The sequence below is a fragment of the Crinia signifera genome, chromosome 1, assembly GCF_055691185.1.
Source record: "Crinia signifera chromosome 1, ASM5569118v1, whole genome shotgun sequence".
Taxonomy (NCBI): domain Eukaryota; kingdom Metazoa; phylum Chordata; class Amphibia; order Anura; family Myobatrachidae; genus Crinia; species Crinia signifera.
The window spans coordinates 442,478,283-442,498,421 of NC_139217.1; the positions used below are offsets into that span (position 1 = coordinate 442,478,283).

The 20,139-nt window shown below is 46.3% G+C and overlaps 1 protein-coding gene and 1 long non-coding RNA gene across 2 annotated transcripts in view; one reads left to right on the plus strand and one right to left on the minus strand.

The window, feature by feature from the left end:
* ITGA1 (integrin subunit alpha 1) overlaps positions 1-11,251 on the minus strand; it is a 138,024-nt gene extending 126,773 nt beyond the window's left edge. The window contains exon 1 of the mRNA XM_083153847.1: positions 10,716-11,251. Within this exon, the coding sequence (XP_083009973.1) occupies positions 10,716-10,755 (40 nt within the window). The 5' untranslated portion in view covers positions 10,756-11,251. The remainder of the gene's footprint in view (positions 1-10,715) is intronic.
* The window catches only part of LOC146020608 (uncharacterized), a 101,368-nt gene that overhangs the window by 67,689 nt on the left and 13,540 nt on the right, over positions 1-20,139 (plus strand). The gene's annotated exons all lie outside the window — the stretch shown is intronic.

The following is a 20,139-nucleotide window of genomic DNA, read 5'->3' on the forward strand; positions in this document are numbered from 1 at the left end:
CCACATTCACATCTCTTTTCACAATCTCTCCATATATGGAACTAGAAACGCCCTTTGGGTGGAGCATGACACGCTCTGTAAATGGGAGGCTGTGCAAAATTCTACTACAAACTATAATCTCCCTGAAACTAGTTTTCAAAAGTAGGTAAGTATTCTATCTATCTATCTATCTATCTATCTATCTTTATATATATCCCCACATCTTACAGAATTATATAGATAAGGCTCTGAGCCAGTCTTCAGAGACTGGAGCCGCTCCAGCTCTGCTGTGTGACAAGGTTCAGTGGGACAGGGTTAAACTCACAGCCGTCTACAGCATACAGAATCAGCGTTTAGTGGAGGGTCCCAGCTCAGTCCAGCATTCCTTGCTGCAGTGCATGCTGAGCTGTACCAGGCGTCATGTCCCCTTCTGCAGGTGTAAGCAGGGAACCTGAGACAGAGCCAATTAACTCTGCTGCAGCGGCGCAAGTGCTATAGAGATCCATTGGAAGAGCAGAGGTCACACTTGGATCCTGCTGTGAACCCCGCAGGTGCTGCTGTACATGCAGGTCTACGAGCCCAGAGGCAGGAGTGTCTATTACCTCTGAGCACTACACCACTGGTCAGAAGTCCCTGAGGACTGGATAAGGGAAACATTGGGGGTAATTCGGTCCTGATCGCACAGCCACAAATGTGCAGCATCCAGTGATCAGTTACATGCTGCTCCGCTAAAGTGAAGTCCCGCCTTGTGAAGTAATGTGTACGCCGTGCGAAGATGTCGCAGACAAACAAATATGTTTCAATCTCTCCATAACAGGCTCAATATTAAATGATTTTTGCACTGGGCACCAGTCATCGAAGGCTCAGAGCAGCCAGAGACTTTCTCAGCAGCTGCGATGGAATAAAGCATATCCAGCCTGGAATTGATGTCACAAACCCTCCCGTAAAACACTTGGACACGCCTGTCATGCCTGGTGCTTTTTTTTTTTTTTTTTTTTTGGGATGCCTCCATTTTTCTTAGCACTCCCACTATATGGCTGGTTACCATCCCCAGATGCCTACTTCCTGTCAATCACTTTGCGAACGGCCAGCGATCAAAACAAGTAGCAGGAATTCAGAGGCGGAACTCTGGGAGGCAATGGAGTCATCTGCCGCCAGGCTCCTGCTCCCAAGGGGGCACCTCTCCTCCCCTGCAAGTTTGAATCAGTTACTGTAATTGAAGCTGTTGATAACAGTTCTGTGGCTGACTCCCCCACCTAGATGTCACATTCTCTGTGGACTGATGTAGGGGAATAAATAATACTAAACATAGTTCACTGATACTCCTTGCCAGACTGTGCAACAGACTTCTATTTAACAGAACAGTACCATTCACACTGTACATATTATTAAATTGGTGAATGATGCAGAGTTAAAGGCAAGTTGGTCATACTGAATTTCCATCCACATTGTGTAGTTGCCCGTAGGCAGAGTTGTATGGATCTCTATGGGAAACCTATCCATGTTGCAAAAGATGCACTGGAAAACAGGCTTAACCCTTTAAGTGCCAACATCTCTGTGCGAGATGCTCAAAATATCCGCTAAAAAATGCCGGTGTCGCTCACATTTGTTATACAAATTCAAATAAAAAAATATTGTGTATAAAAAGATTATATTTCCTACATAAGGCAATCGTTACAGGTCATTATGATGAATAAAAAGGTTTGCTTGCCAATTTTCACACCAATTTTGACAAATTCACTTGGCACTCAACTATATGCATACAGGCCACTCTGCATAGACAGCAATTCTGTTGTCACGTCCTCACTGAACGTAGCTTACAGTATGTGAGTGCACCCTTGTTGTCACCAGTTATGGCCCTCTAGCCATGAGTGGCTGTAGACCATTCAGCATGGGCCGCTTGGCTTTGAAACAAGTATATTGAGAAAAACACTCAAGATGTTTTTGAAGCTTGTCGACTCGCTTTCAGCTCTGCATGGCGGTGCCGCAACTAGACATTTTGGTGTTGTGTGCCTGAAAGGAAACTGGTCCCTCACCCTCATACTTAAAATAGGGTCAGTTTGTGCTGAAGGCACGCGGCCAGTGGCGTAACTATAGCCCCACAGACCCTGCGGTCGCGGGGAGGTGCTGATTAAGTGTGGGCGCCGGGGGTCTGCGGGGCTATCATGCGCTGCACTGACCAACCTTGCTCCACTCTGTTTGCCGCCGCCGCAGGACATGCGTCTGACTTCGCCCCTCTGTTCACTGCCGCCGCCAGGACCGCAGATCTACTTGTCTGCGGTCCCGGCTCTCCTCCTGTCAGGTTTCTGTTAATGAAAAGGGATCTCCCAAAATGGCCGCCCCCTAACAGCAGACCGTGTTTGAAGATGCTAGAGGAGGCCGCCGCCGCCTCTCTAGCATCCTCAAAAAGTGTCTGCTGTTAGGGGGCGGCCATTTTGGGAGGTCCATTTTCATTAAGAAGCCTGACAGGAAGAGAGCAGGGACTGCAGACAAGAGACAAGTAGATCTGCGGTCCCGGTGGCAGCAGCGAGCAGAGGGGTAAGTGTGCAGATCTGCTGTGTGCAAGGCACCGCTGGCACACACCTAGTTACTGCCCTGCTGCATGGGCCCCTAAATCAGAGTTGCCCATATTCTGGTTGCCCCTTCAAGGAGAGGGCAGCCAGATTGGCGCAGCAGCGGGCAGAGCAGACGAGCATGACACAGTATATTAAGTGAGGTTGGTGTGACTTAATTTATGAGGCAGCACAGGGGATATGGCAGTTGTTGGTGTGCATAGGTGTGCGCAGCATATTTTATTAGGGGGTGCACCGTCAAAGGGGTGTGCCCAGCACCACCTATTGGGCATGTCTAACACCGCCCATTGAATGTGTCTAACACAGCCAGTCAGGCGTGTCTACCATCATCTATTGGCACTCACTACAATATAAAATGTCTGTCAGCCACACCATAATCTCCTGCATATTTCAGTTTCAAACTTCTAATTACTCTGTGTAACAGTACATGCAAATAAAGTCATAAACATATATGGATGATGCGGGTATGTAGTGATATGACAATAGTCTAGTACACGGGTGTCAAACACAAGGCCCGCGGGCCAAATCCGGCCCGCCAGACCTCATCATGTGGCCCGCGCGAGGAGATAGTACGCAGGGGCAGTGTGTCTAAAACAGGAGTGCTGCGGGCCGCGTCCACGTCCGCCTTACCTGTTCCTCCACTGTCGGCGGCCATGTTCCTGTAGGCACATATGTATGCGGCTACAGAAACATGGCCACCCTCCTCCACGGCTACGTGGAGGAGGGCCCGGCGCCTGTTCCCTCTGATGCCCGGCAGTGACAGACACTGGGTGGGGACTTCATGACAATGACGCCGCCCGCCCATGCGTCTGTAGAGAAGTAGGAGCAGACAGGGACGCTGGACCGGGAGTCAGGGACAGTGTGGCCGCAGCAAGCAGTGAAGAAAAGCTGGAAGCCGCAGCAGCTGCAGGGCAGATGGAGAAACAGTAAGTGAGGAGGAGGATCACACACTTACAATAAAAAATATATATATATCTGCTGTTTCCTGAGGTGTCCCCGTGTATAATAATAATAATGCCATGACACCACAGGCTGCTCCTCCTGTATAATCATTTATGTGTCATGGCATTACTTTTATTATATTATACAGGGGGAGCAGTCTGTGGTGTCATGGCATTATTATTATACAGGGGGAGCAGCCTGTGGTGTCATGGTATTATAATTATACAGGGGGACCTACAGATACAACCGGCCCTTTGAGGGTGACCAAACTGCTGATGCGGCCCCCGATGAATTTGAGTTTGACACCCCTGGTCTAGTACAATTAACAGTGCAAAACACACATAATTAATTGATGGGCGATACTTTTAATGGAATACAATTCTAAAAAGCATTGCTGGTATTGCTTGGAGGAGGGAGGTGTTCATAAGGTTTGGTGGGCACAACATTAGGGGGTGCCTTTGCACCCCTAACACTCAATGTGCGCACACCTATGTTGGTGTGTCATCAGTGTCAGACTAGGGCATGAAAGGCCCACTGGGAAACGCAGTTGTTTAGGGGTGTGGCCACTCTCCAGAGGAGGTGTGAACAGAGCTGCCACAGAGGTCTGGCTTACCATTAGGGAGTGCATGGGCTGGGTCCTTGATAAATATCTATAGTAAATAATGCTAATGCATGCATAAGAATGTGCCCAATTATTAATGACAATGCTCTGTAGAAAATAAATTCTAGTCCCAACTAAAGGTGAGCCCCCAGGCAGTGGGACCTACCAGTGATTTCCACTGTACCCTGGTGGCTCAGCCCAATCCTATGCGTCATTGTGGCCACTCCCCCTGGGTCAGATGCACTAAGCTTTAAAAGTGATAAAATGGAGAGTGATAAACAACCAACCAACCAATCAGCTTATGCCTGCTATTTTTCACAGTCTGTGACATGGCAGGTAAGAGCTGATTGGCTGGCTGTTTATCATTCTCCACTTTAATAGGCTGGGTGGCTGGGTGGCATTTCTAGGCTGAATCTGGGAGACTTGCCCACTCTAACATGGTTCGGGAGAGCCAGAGATCTAACAAGGGCGGACAGCCCTCCAAAAATGGGTGCTGGCTTGGAGGGGACAGATGCTAAAGTTCCTACTGGCCAGGGGACCATAGCACGCACGGCGCTACCCAGAAGTACCAGATTCCATGAGCACTGGCATGCTGTGATCACCTACCCCCTGGCAATGAGCATGTAACCCCTTGGCAATTAGCAAGTAACTCCTGGCAATGAGCAAGAAACACATGGCATGTAAGCCCTGGCAACGAGCAAGAAATCTCTGCCCTGCAAACAGCAAAAAATCTCTGCTCTAGCAATGAACAAGAAACCCCTGGCAATGAGCAGTAAACCTTCTGGAAATGAGCATGTAGATAAAACAAAATTGTAATTAATGTATGAGGGGGGTGGGCGCTAGAAACTTTTTTCAAGGGAGGCTCAGAATTTCTAATTGCACCACTGGGGAGAGCCATCTGATTTTCAGGAGCCTTCGGGGTGTTTCGGGAGAGTAGGTATGTATGCCCCTAAATGGTTTGTAAGGAAGAAATATAGAGAACTATCTAAAAATGTTTTTCTATGGGATGTATCACATGTGACAATGCGGAAAACAGGTTGCTATCACTGACAGTTTACATCCAGAGACTGTACAGACATGTTTCCTAGTGTACAAGATGCATCTGTTAAACGCACATTCTTTACATGTTTCAGATATATTTTGGCTCTGCAATGCCGGACGTTACCCGTACAGGACAAATGTGTTCTGTGTCCAAACTGACACAGACAGAATGCGCAGTCACTAAAGCTGTCCAGGCATCTGCATTTATTAATGGAGTATTATGGGGATGGTCTAAAGAATGGTAGTGTGCGTTACTAGGACCAGGGCAGTGTATGCCTAAAACAAATGAGTTGTAAAGATATTATTGCAAACAATCCTTATTAGATAAAAATCACACTCCCGGGCAGGCAAACATGCAGAGATTGCTTATAACATCTGCCTAAAGGTGGCCATACACGATTTGGGCCCTGTTCACCCGATTCCGACGTATTGGGCCGAGAAAACGGTTGAAAAGTCCCCAAAATTTTATGTGCCTAACCTCCGATTCCGATCCGATGTGCGGTCTTGTGCGCATCGGATCGGATTCGGAGATTGCAAGTGCTGCACATAAGGCATAGTTGCCTATCCTCCTGCATTCTGCAGGAGACACCCTGACATAACAGCAATCTCCCTCTCTCCCTCATTAGTCTAACAATCTCCATCATGTCACCTAGCCCACATTACACTGTTACATTTTTGGAGAAAAAAGGAATGAGAGATAGATACATTTACATTGAATCATCAGCACCATTTCCCAGCACTTTACCAAGTATAGTAGCTCTTACTAACTGCTTTGGCGATAATCTACATTTGTACAGTATATAAGTCATTGTACAAGATTCCTCTCAGATGTAGCAGTACACGCTTCTAGGTGCCACGTTCACAATATCTTTTCACAATCTCTCCATATAGGGAACTAGACATGCCCTTTGGGTGGAGCAAGACACGCCCCTTCAATGGGGCGCCTTGCAAAATTCTATTACCAACTATAATCTCCCTGAAACTAGTTTTCAAAAGTAGGCAAGTATGACATAAGTTTTATCGGATCCTGGCAGGATCCGGCAGCACTTGCTGGGGGTCTCATACGATGTATCGTATGTGGTCCAACCGTTGCCGAGGTATCGGTACTCTAAACCAGGGGTAGGCAATAAGCGACCTCTCATAGCAAATTTATGGCAGGGCTTGCTGGGATGTGTAGTCCCTCAACAGCTGGAGGGTAATTTATTGCCCACTCATTCTGTATACATATGTCTGCATTATGTCTCCAAAATGTTGAAAAACTGCACTTTAACAAGGAAACACTATCCCTCTGGGGAGATGAGGCAAAGGATGGTATGACCACCAGGCAGTGGAGTATTTTCAATGACAGATCCCTTGTTCCCTGCACAGAAGTTTATCTGCACAAGATAATTCTATTTAGTAATGCCTCACCGGGCTGATGTTATGCAGTAATTCTCTCACTCCCAGAATTCAGAACTTGACCACAAGTCTGCCAACACTTGTCTGTCATTATCTTGCTTGCACATATATTAAACCCCAGACTGCATTGATGCGGAACTGATTACCACTACTAGGCACCCAGCATGCAGATTAACCCATTGGTCAGCATACACCTGTGCTGCATATACATAGTTACACTTACAGTACAACTGAGGTTGGTCAGTCCCTGTTGCCATATCTCCTGCACTTACAGTATGGTTATGTTTCCCCTCTGCCATGGGGGACTGGGCAACGCATTCCACTCACCACCTGCAAAAAGCTGTGATTCGCAGGTCTGCAGGAAAGGGGCAGGGCTAAATGGAACTACTTTACATAATTATTTCTGCCCCCTCCATACAGCTCTGCAATTCCCTGGATGACCTTGTCATTAGGGATGGACATTGTTGTGATCACCATCAATGCCGATAGTACAAATGGTCATCGATGGCAGCATACTATGTATTGGATGACCATCGATGGTTTTAACTATTGATGGTCATCCATTTTCTTTGACTGACTGGCTTGTGGGCCAATCAGAACCTGGGGGCCAAGCTATGGTGCATGTTCCGGCACCTTCAGGAGAAAAAACAAAACAATTTGTTTATGCTGTGCCATCGATGTAGGGGAACCATCTGGTTCTCCCCACCGATGGCAAAACTATTGTACATTGGCCATAAACCATCAATGATTATGATTTGTTTGTGGTCGATGTGCATCCCTGTTTGTCACCCTGCCTGCTTCACTAGAAAGCAGGTTGGATGCAGGAGATCTGATCATGGGTGATGGGGACTACTAGAAAAATCTTGAGCCCCTTGCCACTTGTGGGAGAGTAGATAATTATGCCTACAGTACACTTCCCATATTGAAACTGCCTCTGCAAAATCCCTCAGGGCTAGATGTATCAAACCTTACTAGATACAGTACAAGATAGCTAGATTGTGATTGGATGCTATGGGCAATGTACAGGGGCACATTCATAATACCCAGGGCATAATACCCAAGGCAGGCGCCACCACTAGGCAGCTGTAGACAATTTCCTGTGGGCGCAGCACCGAGTTGGAAAGAAGCCGCGCGAGGAGCAGTAAAGCAGCCACCAGCCCTCATCCAAGCCGGGGCGCTATCTTCAAGAAAAAGTAAGGTCATCCTCACACTACTACCCCCCCCATGTACAGCAGTACAGTGGCAGCCACGTGTAGCGCCCTCAACCCCCCCCCCCCCCAAGTACTGCCCATAGTCCCCATAAACCTATGTGTGGACTTTCATTCACCTAACGGATAAGTGGAATAGCCTCCCATCAGAGGTGGTAGAGGCTAAGACAGTAGAACAATTTAAACATGCTTGGGATAGGCATATGAATATCCTTACAAAGAAATAAGGATTAAAAAGGGTTGAGTTTACCTGAAGGGTAAAAAAGGGGCAGACTAGATGGGCCAAATGGTTCTTATCTGCCGTCAAATTCTATGTTTCTATGTTTCTATGTTTCTAACTCTGGAAGAGGTGGAACTCTGGGAGGCAATGGAGTCATCCGCCACCTCCCCTCCCCTGCAAGTTTGAATCAGTTCATCGAAAGCCGTTGATTTTGCTTCTGTGGCTGACTCCCCCTCCTATCAGGACCATAGTTGCCACAGTCTCTTTATTTTAAACATAATATACATAACATACATACAGGTGGAGCGCTTACCATCCAGCGGGGGTCTGATGGTCGCCAACCCCCGGCAGCTGCCGGAAGGGGACATGCGTGCATGAGATGCCCCCATTTAAACGGAGTGTCCCCTTTAAACGGAGTTCCCCACTGGTTCCCGGCGCTGGTCCCTGCCGCCCGATCCCACCTCCCCGCTCCCCCCCTAACCCTGCCCATCTCCCTGAAGCAGAGACGGGCAGGGTTTGCGTCCCCCGCTGCCCGGAAACTGGGACGTGCGCGCAAGTGGAATGCTCACGCGTCCCAGTCAGATGGAGCACCATCTCGCCAGCGGGGGCATTCTGGCAAGCCCCGGCGATGGCTTATAGAAGCACTCCATCTGTACATACATGCATACATACATACATACATGCATGCATACATACATACATACATACATACATACATATAAGGTGCTATGTGTGGGGGGACCAATATTTCTATTGCCTCCGGGCAACTGGGACGAACTTACACCACTGCTCTGGAAAGTTTTAGGAGTTTGATATAGAAACCTACACCACCTTCATACAGTATTGGTTCCCAAAGTCCCCCTCCTTTCCAATTTTATCACAATGATTAATTAATTCACTAACTGCTTTTAAAATATAAAAATTCTAAATATCTTATAGTGTAAGTGGACATACAATGATGTTCCACAGAACAGCAAGCAATCACTATCTCACAGTGATAACTGCAAGAGCCAAGCCAATGTGTGGTAAACTATTGAAACATCAAACTTTCCGCTGGCGTAGAACATTTAAATATAAGATACAGAGATCCCCATCATACAAAAATATCTGCATGAATGATATCATCGTGCTAATCAGTGCCTGGTCCCTCCTCAGGAAACAATATCCCACTAACATCCTTATCACTCGGATAGCAAATTACGTAAATTCCGGCTTATCATTTCTGGCAATATTTCATGCACAGTTATAGTGCCTGACCTGAAGCCAAATGAGATATTAATATTCCAAACATTGAAAATGAAAGATATTAAGTATTCCATAGGTACAACATCCTGTAAGTACAACAGAGCTGATTTCAGAGATGGAGTTTTCATAGAATATACGAATATTAAAATGCTTTGTGAGATTGGTTATCCTTTCCAAAACTCTAATTGTACATGACTGTGTTCTAATGACACCATGACAATAAATGCATTGCCGCAAATAACCTGGAGATCCTAATTATTATTATTATAATAATTATAAGGCAGGATTTTCACAGAATGATAGATAGATAGATAGATAGATAGATAGATAGATAGATAGACAGATAGATAGATAGATCAGGGTTGCCAACCCTCCTGGAATGGCTGGGAGGGTCCTGAAAATCTGGTCACCCTCCCGCCCCCCCGGAAAGGTGGGCAACCCTCTCGGATTCTGGGCCCCCCCCCCCCCCTGACGCGTCGTACATTACCTTATCTGCACTGATCTCGGGGCGGGGCCAAAGCGCCATAATTGCGTCATTTAGCCCTGCCCCCTCCACGGAGATAGGCAAATTGAGTAACGTTCCTTCATGGGGGCGGGGCTTAATGATGGCACGTTTAAGCCCCGCCCCCCAAACTCCTGCTGAAAGTCTCCTCTCCAGGCTTCTCCCGGAGAGGAACTTTTAACAGTCGGCAACCCTGAGATAGATACAGATAAGCACACTAGGCAACCCTGGCCGATATAGTTCAGAATATCAGCCGCAAGTGGCCGATATTGAGTGCACACACTGTAAGATATCAGTATACAAAATAGTTCAGTGTCGCCTCCGTGACATGCTGAACATGTGGGTCATTTGGCTTTATAACCAAATCTACCTGCATATTCAGCAGACGGGAGGGGTTGTTATTGATGCGCAGGAGCACGCATCGTTAACCATATGGAGTAAACACACTAGACAATATTTTAAAACATATCACTCAAAAGACCCTTCCTGAGTGCTATCCTCTAGTGCAGCGGCTCTCAATCTCGGTCTCAGGATCCCCACCCAGTGCACATTTTCCAGGTCACCAGCAGCTGCCCTCTGTATCGCCAACTGTCACATTATAAAAACGCACAGGTGACCTGGAAAACATGTACTGTGTGGGGGTCCTGAGGACCCAGGTTGAGAATCACTGGTCTAGTGTGTAAGGGGCTAAAGATATATAGATAGATAGATATTGTATACAACAGTATACATTATCTATAGCTACGTAGTATTGCATGTTGAAATAGTCTTTATTATAACCATCTATTTTATTCTATGATATCTATGTTCAGACCACGCGCGGCTTGCCATTGGTTATACTACAACAGGACTTAGCGTGCACTAACAAGACATGCTGGGATCTGTAGTTCCACTCACAGTACCCTATAGAGTACTTATACAGACTAAACAGTCTCTTCTCTGAATAACATTATATGCAAAGTGTTAGCAGGTACAGTAAGCTTGGGAAGTATAAGATAGTACTTACCTGTCAGGAGACAGATGCAGGCAGATGTTCTGCAGCACATTGTACACAGCCTCTCGTGTCACGTCTTGGGATCCTGCGTACACCACTAATAGGAGAGAAAGTGGACGGAGACAATGGCAGGAAACTTCCTAAAGAAATATTCGGCTTGCCCTGCGCAGCCCAGAGACTTGGTAGTACAGAGACTTATGCTGCACTGTGTGAGAAATACAATCTGCAACCATCTCTGTGAGAAACTGTTTGAGGTTTAAAACAAACTGTTCTCCAAGGACCAATATTTCAGATCATTCAAATCTTCTAATCACTGTTATAAGATTCTGTAACTTCTCCAAAATAATAAAAAAAAACTGATAATTTTTCTTGTTCTTTTTTTCTTTCCTTTTATGCTATTTCCTGCTCTTGCAAAACAAGTAGGCAAAAAGAAAGAGGAAACAATTGCTTCTGTCTGACAATAGGCTAAGTAAGTAATAAGGACATAAGATTGCGGTCAGGGCAGATCAGAAAATGCCTGTATCCATACAGACCTCACTGCACAAACCACAAAACATTTCCTGTTTGCAGCTGGGGGGGAGTAGACTGTTTCGCTGCTATCTGCCCCTGTTAAGCAAGAACAAAAAAAAATTTCAGTGCAGAATTGAACCTTTCTGAATTAACAAGTGGCTGCGTTACACAGTACATTGCTTTATACCGAGATGTACAAATATAGTACGATCCAGCGGACGGGACTGTTTACAATAAGTCTGTGGAAAGATAAACCAATGAGGACATCTGCACTTTATGTTATAAATGATATAGCTAGGCTGCGTACCAAACACATACACTGTTACTGCCGCTGAAGGCTAAAGGTCACTGTATTTGGCACGCTAGATTCTTTTGAGGAGTTTGGCTTAGATATATCATTAGAATTTATTGCTGAGTTAGGATTATCATAAGTATTTGTTTTTATTTAATTTTTTGGGGGGGGGGGGGGATAACGTTCGTACTGAGAAAGTGCTGCTGTACAAATAATAAAGTGCATCGCATGGGGACATTTCCTATAGGTTTGGTAATGATGGATCTGATTGTGTATTGACTGACTGATTATTGGTGGCATGCCAGCTGTGTATCAATCCCTGCCTCCCAGCCATAGGGATTGAACCAGCCAATCAGCTTCTACCTGTCATGTCACAGATTGGGTTTGAAAACTGTCAGGCAGGAGCTGATTGGTTGTTTGTTTATCACTCTCCATTTTATCACTTTTGAAGCGTAGTGCAAAACCATGTGCACTGCAGGGGGCAGATGTAACAGGTGCAGATAGAATTAGATTTGGGTGAGTTATTTTGTTTCTGTGCAGGGAAAATACAAACTGCTTTATTTACACTGCAATATAGATCTCACTTTGAAGAAAAACCCCACCCAAATCTAATTCTCTCTGCCCATGTTACATCTGCCCCCCTGCAGTGCACATGGTTTTGTCCATCTAAGAAGGATTTTGTCAGAAAGAGTGAACTAGAATAAGGCCCTTAGTCACGCCTTCTGTGGTGATGTCATCATATGTGGTTTAGGTTAGTTAGAGAATCTCAGATGGACCTCTGATAATTGCTGTATTGGACACAATGCCAGGAGAATGTATGCGCAGATTATTTCTCATTATTCAAAAATACATTCTGTTATTTATCTCTCTTTGGCCCTTATTCTGATCGGTGCGGATATTCCCGCTTGCGTACGGGCCGCCGATGTTTATCGTCTGCGCATTTGCAGAGGTCACTCTGCGCATGTGCAGGCGATTTCGCCGCATGGATTCTTTATACGCCGCACAGGGGGCGTAGAGGGGCGTGAGGGGCTACTTATCCTCATTACCCTATGCATACGCCCCGCGTTTCATGGGCGTTCCCATGCAAACGCGGGGCGTATGCATGGTAATGAGGCCGTGACGCGTGGGTACGGGGCGGGCATCTGACATCGCCGGATGTCAGCTGCCCGCCCCCATACAAGATTTCACACGGACAAGTGTCCGTGTGGTCTTGTGTTGCGGGACCTGGTGGAGCGAGCGGCCCTGCATTCGCTGGTCGGCGACCATCGAATGCAGGGGCTGCTCCCACCATGGAGGAGGCGTATCCCCGTCCACATTCATGCGTACCGCCACATATCCGCATACGGACGGAGGTGGCGATCCGTATGGAAGGCGGGGATTCGCCAAGACGGACATCACCGCATATTTCTGATCGGGCCGCACCGATCAGAATAAGGGCCATGATCTCCAAATATAGCGGATGGACTGTTGCAGCAATTTTTCAAAAAGTCTTTTGCCAGGACAACAGCTCTGATGAGATGCTGTCTCTGAAATGTGGTTGTGATTGTCTATGACTATCACTTACTGTAAATGCCTTCTATGGCATGTGTATACAGGGCATGCAATGGATGGGTGGGATTCTGGAAGGAAGCTGCAGGAGGGGGATCCAAAGATCCCTCTCCTGCAATTATACCTCCAAAGTGAAGAAAGCAGTTGAGTATAATAACTATATTGATGATGTAGATGTCTGGCCCCTCAGAAGAGTAACTGGTCCTCACGCATTCTGTCCACTTCCTAGTAAAGGATAATGCCATGAATTGAGAATTGCATCATTGTGGCCCTGTCCCCTGCTCACTGACCCATGATTCATGGCATGATTAGGTATCGGTTACTCCCGGAGAGGAGATAGTAAAAGTCTTCAGGTATAAATAAAGGGGACTGCCTGTATTACACAAATAAAGTAGAAATCTCTGATGTGTTTTGTGATACTGTAGGTTAAATATTCCTTATTATTTAAATCCGTGGTTCCCAACCTGGTGTACTTGTACCCCTGGGGGAACTCTGCAGACCAGAGAAAAAAGGAACAGCAAGAATGTCGCTGTGTAGCGCACCAGAGGATTTTTAGCAATAAAATGTAACCTTTATTATTTGCATGTTAAAAGGAGCGAAATAAAACACAAACAAATAACATATAGACACAGACAAGTGAATTAAAATGGGATATTTCTATCCCTACAACGTGGGACCCCCAATGTCTCTGTGTTGATCTCAAATAATTATTATAATGGTATACATAGGTGTGTAATATGCGTTTGATTTGCCAAGGCAATTTTTATATATACTGCTGGGAGAAGATCCTCTTCAAACTGCTTTCTCCTTTATTGTATAAATTATTGTCAAACAGACATATATCAGAGTTCACAAGGAGTAACAATTTGACACTATCAGGGCTGCATACACGTGGGTGGTACAGCGTCTTTTATCGGGAAACCTGTATGTATCTACCAGGTTTCTATCACACGCTGAAGGTGGCTTGTTGGTATAGAGTCTGCGTGTGATGTCACTCACTCTGGATATAGTGTCCAAAGGATATTTGGCTTCCTATATTACCAGAGGCAGTACCGCTGATCTCAGTGGAAGGAGATTATAGCGGTCTGTACATGTAACCAGCCTGTTGCCATTCACAAAGAGGAAGCGGTAATAAACGTGGTGCACCGCTCCTCTGCTGTAATGACTCCGGAACGCCGGAGAATAATGGTATGCAACACCCTATCTAGACAGATCAAAATGCATTGTATGTGGGGTAGGGGACATGGGGGTTCACACACGAGGTGTGTGGTCGGCGCACCCTTCGCTAGGAGCTTCTTTTTGAACTCTGCAGACCAGTTGGGGGTACTTAAAAATAATATTGGCAATGGCGGAAGATGAATTCTCCCGATGGCGGAAGATGTCTCCATTGCCATGGAGACAAACGACATTGCGTCACTTCCGGTTCCATATGCAACATCATCAGCATCTCCTTGTGCTTTTGCCTGACCAGCAATCCACTGGGAGCTGCCCACGCCGCCCTCAGACATCAGTGATCATCTGCCCCGCACTGACATGGGTGGAGGAAGCACTGGCATCAATCCTACAGGAGTTATCGGGAACTACGGAGACAGTGCACAGCCAGCGGGCAGACACAGAGGGACCCGATTCCTGACCACGTACTACTCCTCCGCTACTTCATAATATAAGGACACACATAGCTCTCACTTCCACTCCACTAGTAAGTAGTGTGGATATTTAAAATTGAGAGGAGGGGTACTTATAAATGAAAAGACTAATCAGGGGGTACAGGAGAGAAAAAAGGTTGGGTACCACTGATTTTAATCATGCAGGCATTATATTTTGCTGTGCAGTGTTATCATTAAAATGACCGTTATAAAAAGCCCCCCACTGCCTTCATGCTGGTTTATACCTAGTACAGGTCATAGTTACATAGTAGTTGAGGTTGAAAACATACATTTATCAAGTCCAACCTCTTACAGGACCCATTGGAGGATGGGGTCTAGATGTGATATCCCCATTTGAATTATTATTTTATTTATTAACAGTTTCTTATATACAGTAGAACATACATATTCCGTAGCGTTTACAGAGAATATTTGAACATTCACATCAGTCCCTGCCCCAGTGGAGCTTACAATCAATTCCCTACCACATGTACATGTAACACAGTAGTGTCGTACCTGGTTCTTTAAAGATGGCTTTGGTTGATTCAGGACGCTTCACAGCCTTTTCTGTAGGAGCCCATGGCTGGAGATGGAGCACCCATCAGAGGACCCCACGGAATGAAGACTACAACAGTTAGCAGTGATAACATTTTATGTACCAGGGACTCAGAGCCGGCCCTAGCCTAAATGACGCCCTAGGCAAGATTTTGGCTGGTGTCCCCTAGCACCACCACTAGTTCCGCCTCTGACCCTGTTCCCCTTTCCCAGCACCATTAACCCTCATCATAGCAGTCATCATTTTGGTGCTCCTACCCGCCATATTTTAAATAGAAAAAGGGCACACATTCGGTGCGCAGCCCAAACGGTGTGTTCTTGCTGGGAAGGGGCATGGCCACACAATAGTACCCCCAATTCAAATTAGGCCACACAGTAGTGCCACTTTATTCACATTATATCATGCAATGGTGTCCCTTATTCACATTACATCACACAGTAGTACCACTTTACCTTATATACATTACTCCTCACATTATTTACATTATACCCTTAGAACCAAATCCGGTACTTATGTATTATCTGGGCTCCCATGTTAAATGCACCCCATTTTTTGATACCCAACTACGCATGGAGTTGATTTTATATAGTGTGGCAAGCGCAGCGAGCCACCGTGCCCAAAGCGTGGCGAGCAGGCGCGGTCTCATAAGAAAAACGGGAGCCCAGATATTACATAAGTACCAAAAATCCTGAGAATATATTGTATTTCAAGCAGTGTGTGCTGGGCAGAGGAGAAGAGATGCAGCTGCTGCTGTCACTTAAGGGGAGGGGGCCCGGGGCCCCCACTGGGCCCTTCCATCAGTCTTTGGCCTGGGTAATTTGTACCCCCTACCCCTTTCTCTCGGCACCCCTCAAAATACCACACAGTAATGCCCCTTACACATGACACACATTATTAATGTCCTTATAAACATAATGCCCCTTACACATTATGCCAACCTTTATTAATGCCATTCATACACACTGCCCATGACATATTACGCCCCACACCGAATTGCCTATTACACATTATGCCATTTTCTGTAATGTCCATTACACATTATTCCACACACAGCAATGCCCATTACACAGTATGCCACACACCAAATTACCCATTACACCACACTTATATGGTGTATAAATGTACACATTACATATTACACCATGCACCATATTGCTCATTACACATTATGCCACACACCATAATGCCCATTACATATTATGCCATATACTAAGTGCGCTTACCTACATGCTCATTGTCAAGAGTTACATGTTTCTTGCCAGGGGGTTACATGCCCCTTCACACGGGGGGGGGGGGGGTGTTGCATGCTCATTACCATAGGGACTACATGCCTGTTGCCCAAGGGGTTACATGCTCATTGTCTGGGGGGGGATTACATGCTTGTTGCCCACATATACTGCCCCCCTTAGTTCTACATACATAATGCCCCGCATAGTGCCACATGCATAATGCCCCTGTAGTACCACACACATAATGTTGACCATTTGGTGCCACACACAATGCACCAATAGTACCACATACATACTGCCCCCATAGTGCCACACGTATAATGCCCCTGTAGTACCACATGCTTAATGCCCCCTGTAGTGCCATACACATATAATGCCCCCATTGTGCTATATACATTGGCATGTATATATGACAGAACTGCCTGGAGCCTGTGGAGGGAGGCGAGAACTAACTGCCACTGCAGCAGTGTGTAGGCCGGGGACAAAGTTGCTGCTGCCAGCCAGAGGAGTGGAGGAGGCGCCGGGGGAAGGAGCTCTGATGATGAGTGAGTAGGCAGGGGAGTAGGAGTGAGGAAGGAGCGCTGCTGCAGGTGACCCCCGTCTCAGATCCATGACAACAAGAGATTCTGAGCGCTGTGGGTTAATGTGTGTGTGCTGTGTGCAAATGGCTGCCCTCTAGGAGGGGGTTGCCGCCCCCAAAAAACAAGAGTTTACAAAAAAGAGATACCAGTAGGCGCCTCTTGCACACAAATATAAAATTTATTGAATGAACATATCATGCAAACAATATTTGCATTATTCAATTTAATAGACACAGGATATACACAAGAAAATAAATATAATGAATAGATAAGATATAATACACCTAAAAATGGAATCAAATCAAAACACAAATAATAAAAATAAAAATACAAATAAAAAATAATAAAAATAAATAAAAATGAAAAAATAATAAAGAAAAAGACAATACAAAAATAAATATATATAAAAAATATTATTATTAAAAAGCATGTGCAATGTTAGCAACTGTTTAAAGTGCAGTATATAGTTACCAAGTCCTGGTTAATTGATTTCTTTTCATATGCGCATATGAAGCCAGGAAATGATGTCCCAATTGGGGGATGAATCGCCAACACTTCGTGGGGATAAAGGAAAGAGGCTGTAGAATGACCCAACAGGGTATTTGTAATCCACAGAGATAATTTTTCCAAAGGCTTTTAAATACCAGCAGGATAGGTGGTGTGACACTGTGGTCGACACTTGTGTCGATAAAGTCGGCAGCTTGCGATCTCTGCAACAAAGCTTGGTAGGGGAAAAGTGGACCACGCCAAATGCCCTGCGTGCTGTGTTAGATGTTACCGGAGCGGCTGTGTCGGCCAGACAGCCAAACACAAGCCGCTGGACACTGACGCGGGCAGAGGCTGTTTAGAAGTGTCGGTCTCCTGCGCTCCACTGGAGACACGGGGCAGCTGTGTGTTGTCGAGAGTTCAATATCTGCTGCCGTCTTCCGCAACAAGCCGCTGCTGCGCCTGTAGGTAGTTGCCAGGGACCGAGGTGAGGTGGATGTAATAAGGCTCAGTAATTGAGATTTACCTCCAGGTCCACTGGTTCAAATGGCGGCAGCGGGGCTCCTGTCCAAGACGCGTTTCGCCGCACTACGGCAGCTTTTTCAATTGGGATATTGAACTCTCGACAACACACAGCTGCCCCGTGTCTCTAGTGGAGCGCAGGAGACCGACACTTCTAAACAGCCTCTGCCCGCGTCAGTGTCCAGCGGCTTGTGTTTGGCTGTCTGGCCGACACAGCCGCTCCGGTAACATCTAACACAGCACGCAGGGCATTTGGCGTGGTCCACTTTTCCCCTACCAAGCTTTGTTGCAGAGATCGCAAGCTGCCGACTTTATCGACACAAGTGTCGACCACAGTGTCACACCACCTATCCTGCTGGTATTTAAAAGCCTTTGGAAAAATTATCTCTGTGGATTACAAATACCCTGTTGGGTCATTCTACAGCCTCTTTCCTTTATCCCCACGAAGTGTTGGCGATTCATCCCCCAATTGGGACATCATTTCCTGGCTTCATATGCGCATATGAAAAGAAATCAATTAACCAGGACTTGGTAACTATATACTGCACTTTAAACAGTTGCTAACATTGCACATGCTTTTTAATAATAATATTTTTTATATATATTTATTTTTGTATTGTCTTTTTCTTTATTATTTTTTCATTTTTATTTATTTTTATTATTTTTTATTTGTATTTTTATTTTTATTTTTATTATTTGTGTTTTGATTTGATTCCATTTTTAGGTGTATTATATCTTATCTATTCATTATATTTATTTTCTTGTGTATATCCTGCGTCTCAGATCCATGGTGCTCCTGGTGAGTATGCGGGGGGAGGAGGAGTGAGGAGCGCTGCCGCAGGTGACATCCGTCTCCCTGTTTATGGAGCCGCTGGCGGTGGGGTGCATAGATGCAGGTCCTGACGCTGGAGGAAACTGCTTCCGGCGACAGGCAGCCGCCGGGCAGCTCCACAATGCTGCTGGCAGAAGAGGATAGTGCTGCTGCTGCATTTGTGCGGTGGGGGGGTCATTAGGAGGTGCCTGTGCACCCCTGGCACCCCCCGTGCGCACGCCTATGATGACCAGCACACACAAGGAGCTTCTGATGATTAAAATGATATGCAGCATGCCTATATTCTGTGTGCGACTGTGGCTGTACCTGCATACGGAATGCTATGTTACAGTGATTTCCATCAATACACTATTTCATATGCAGATACAGCCTCACTCACACACAGAACATAGGCATGCTGCATATCATTTTAATCAGCAGAAGCTGCTGATGCCCCTAGGCATTCCAAATGCCCTAGGCAATTGCCTAGTTTGCCTATGCCTAAGGCCGGCTCTGCAGGGACTGGCTTATCACCGCTGTAAATTAATAGTAGTTAGAATCAAATGCAAACAATAAGCTATAGCATTCCTCCTAACAGTCCCGATTCCCACGGGAACGTCATGGTTTTTGGGGACGTTCCCACGATGGGGGGGGGGGGAGGGGGGGCATGGCCTAGTGGGAATATGCTAGTATAGGCCACACCCCTTTCCAGTTTGACACGACCCCTGATTTGCAGGTGCACGCCTGTGTGCCTATTCACAGACCTTCAAAGTTGGGAGGTATGGCTGTAGTACTACGTATATCAGCAATAATCACGACAGTTATCAATCAGACATTTCAGGACAACATGGTCATTAGCATCAATGATTAACATGAAAAACATAGAGCCCATGTGGACCTAATGCATGTGATGACCTAATGACCCTGTCAACCTAACCCCATGTCGACCTTCTGCTAACTGCCATGTTACAGGCTGTGTCAGTAAAATAGCGGCGTAACTACAGCACCACAGCCCCCCCCCCGCGCCGCCGCCCCGCCAATCCCCCGCCACCCATGCAAACCCCCCTCCCCCCCAATCCCCCGCCACCCATGCAAACCCCCCCCCCCCCCAATCCCCTGCAGCCTTACCTATCTCGCTGGTCCCGGCGGCTCCGTTCTTCTGCTGAGGACCACCACAAAATGGCCACCCCCATATAGCACACAGTTCTCTGAAACTGTCTGCTGTATGGGGGCGGCCATTTTGTGGTGGTCCTCA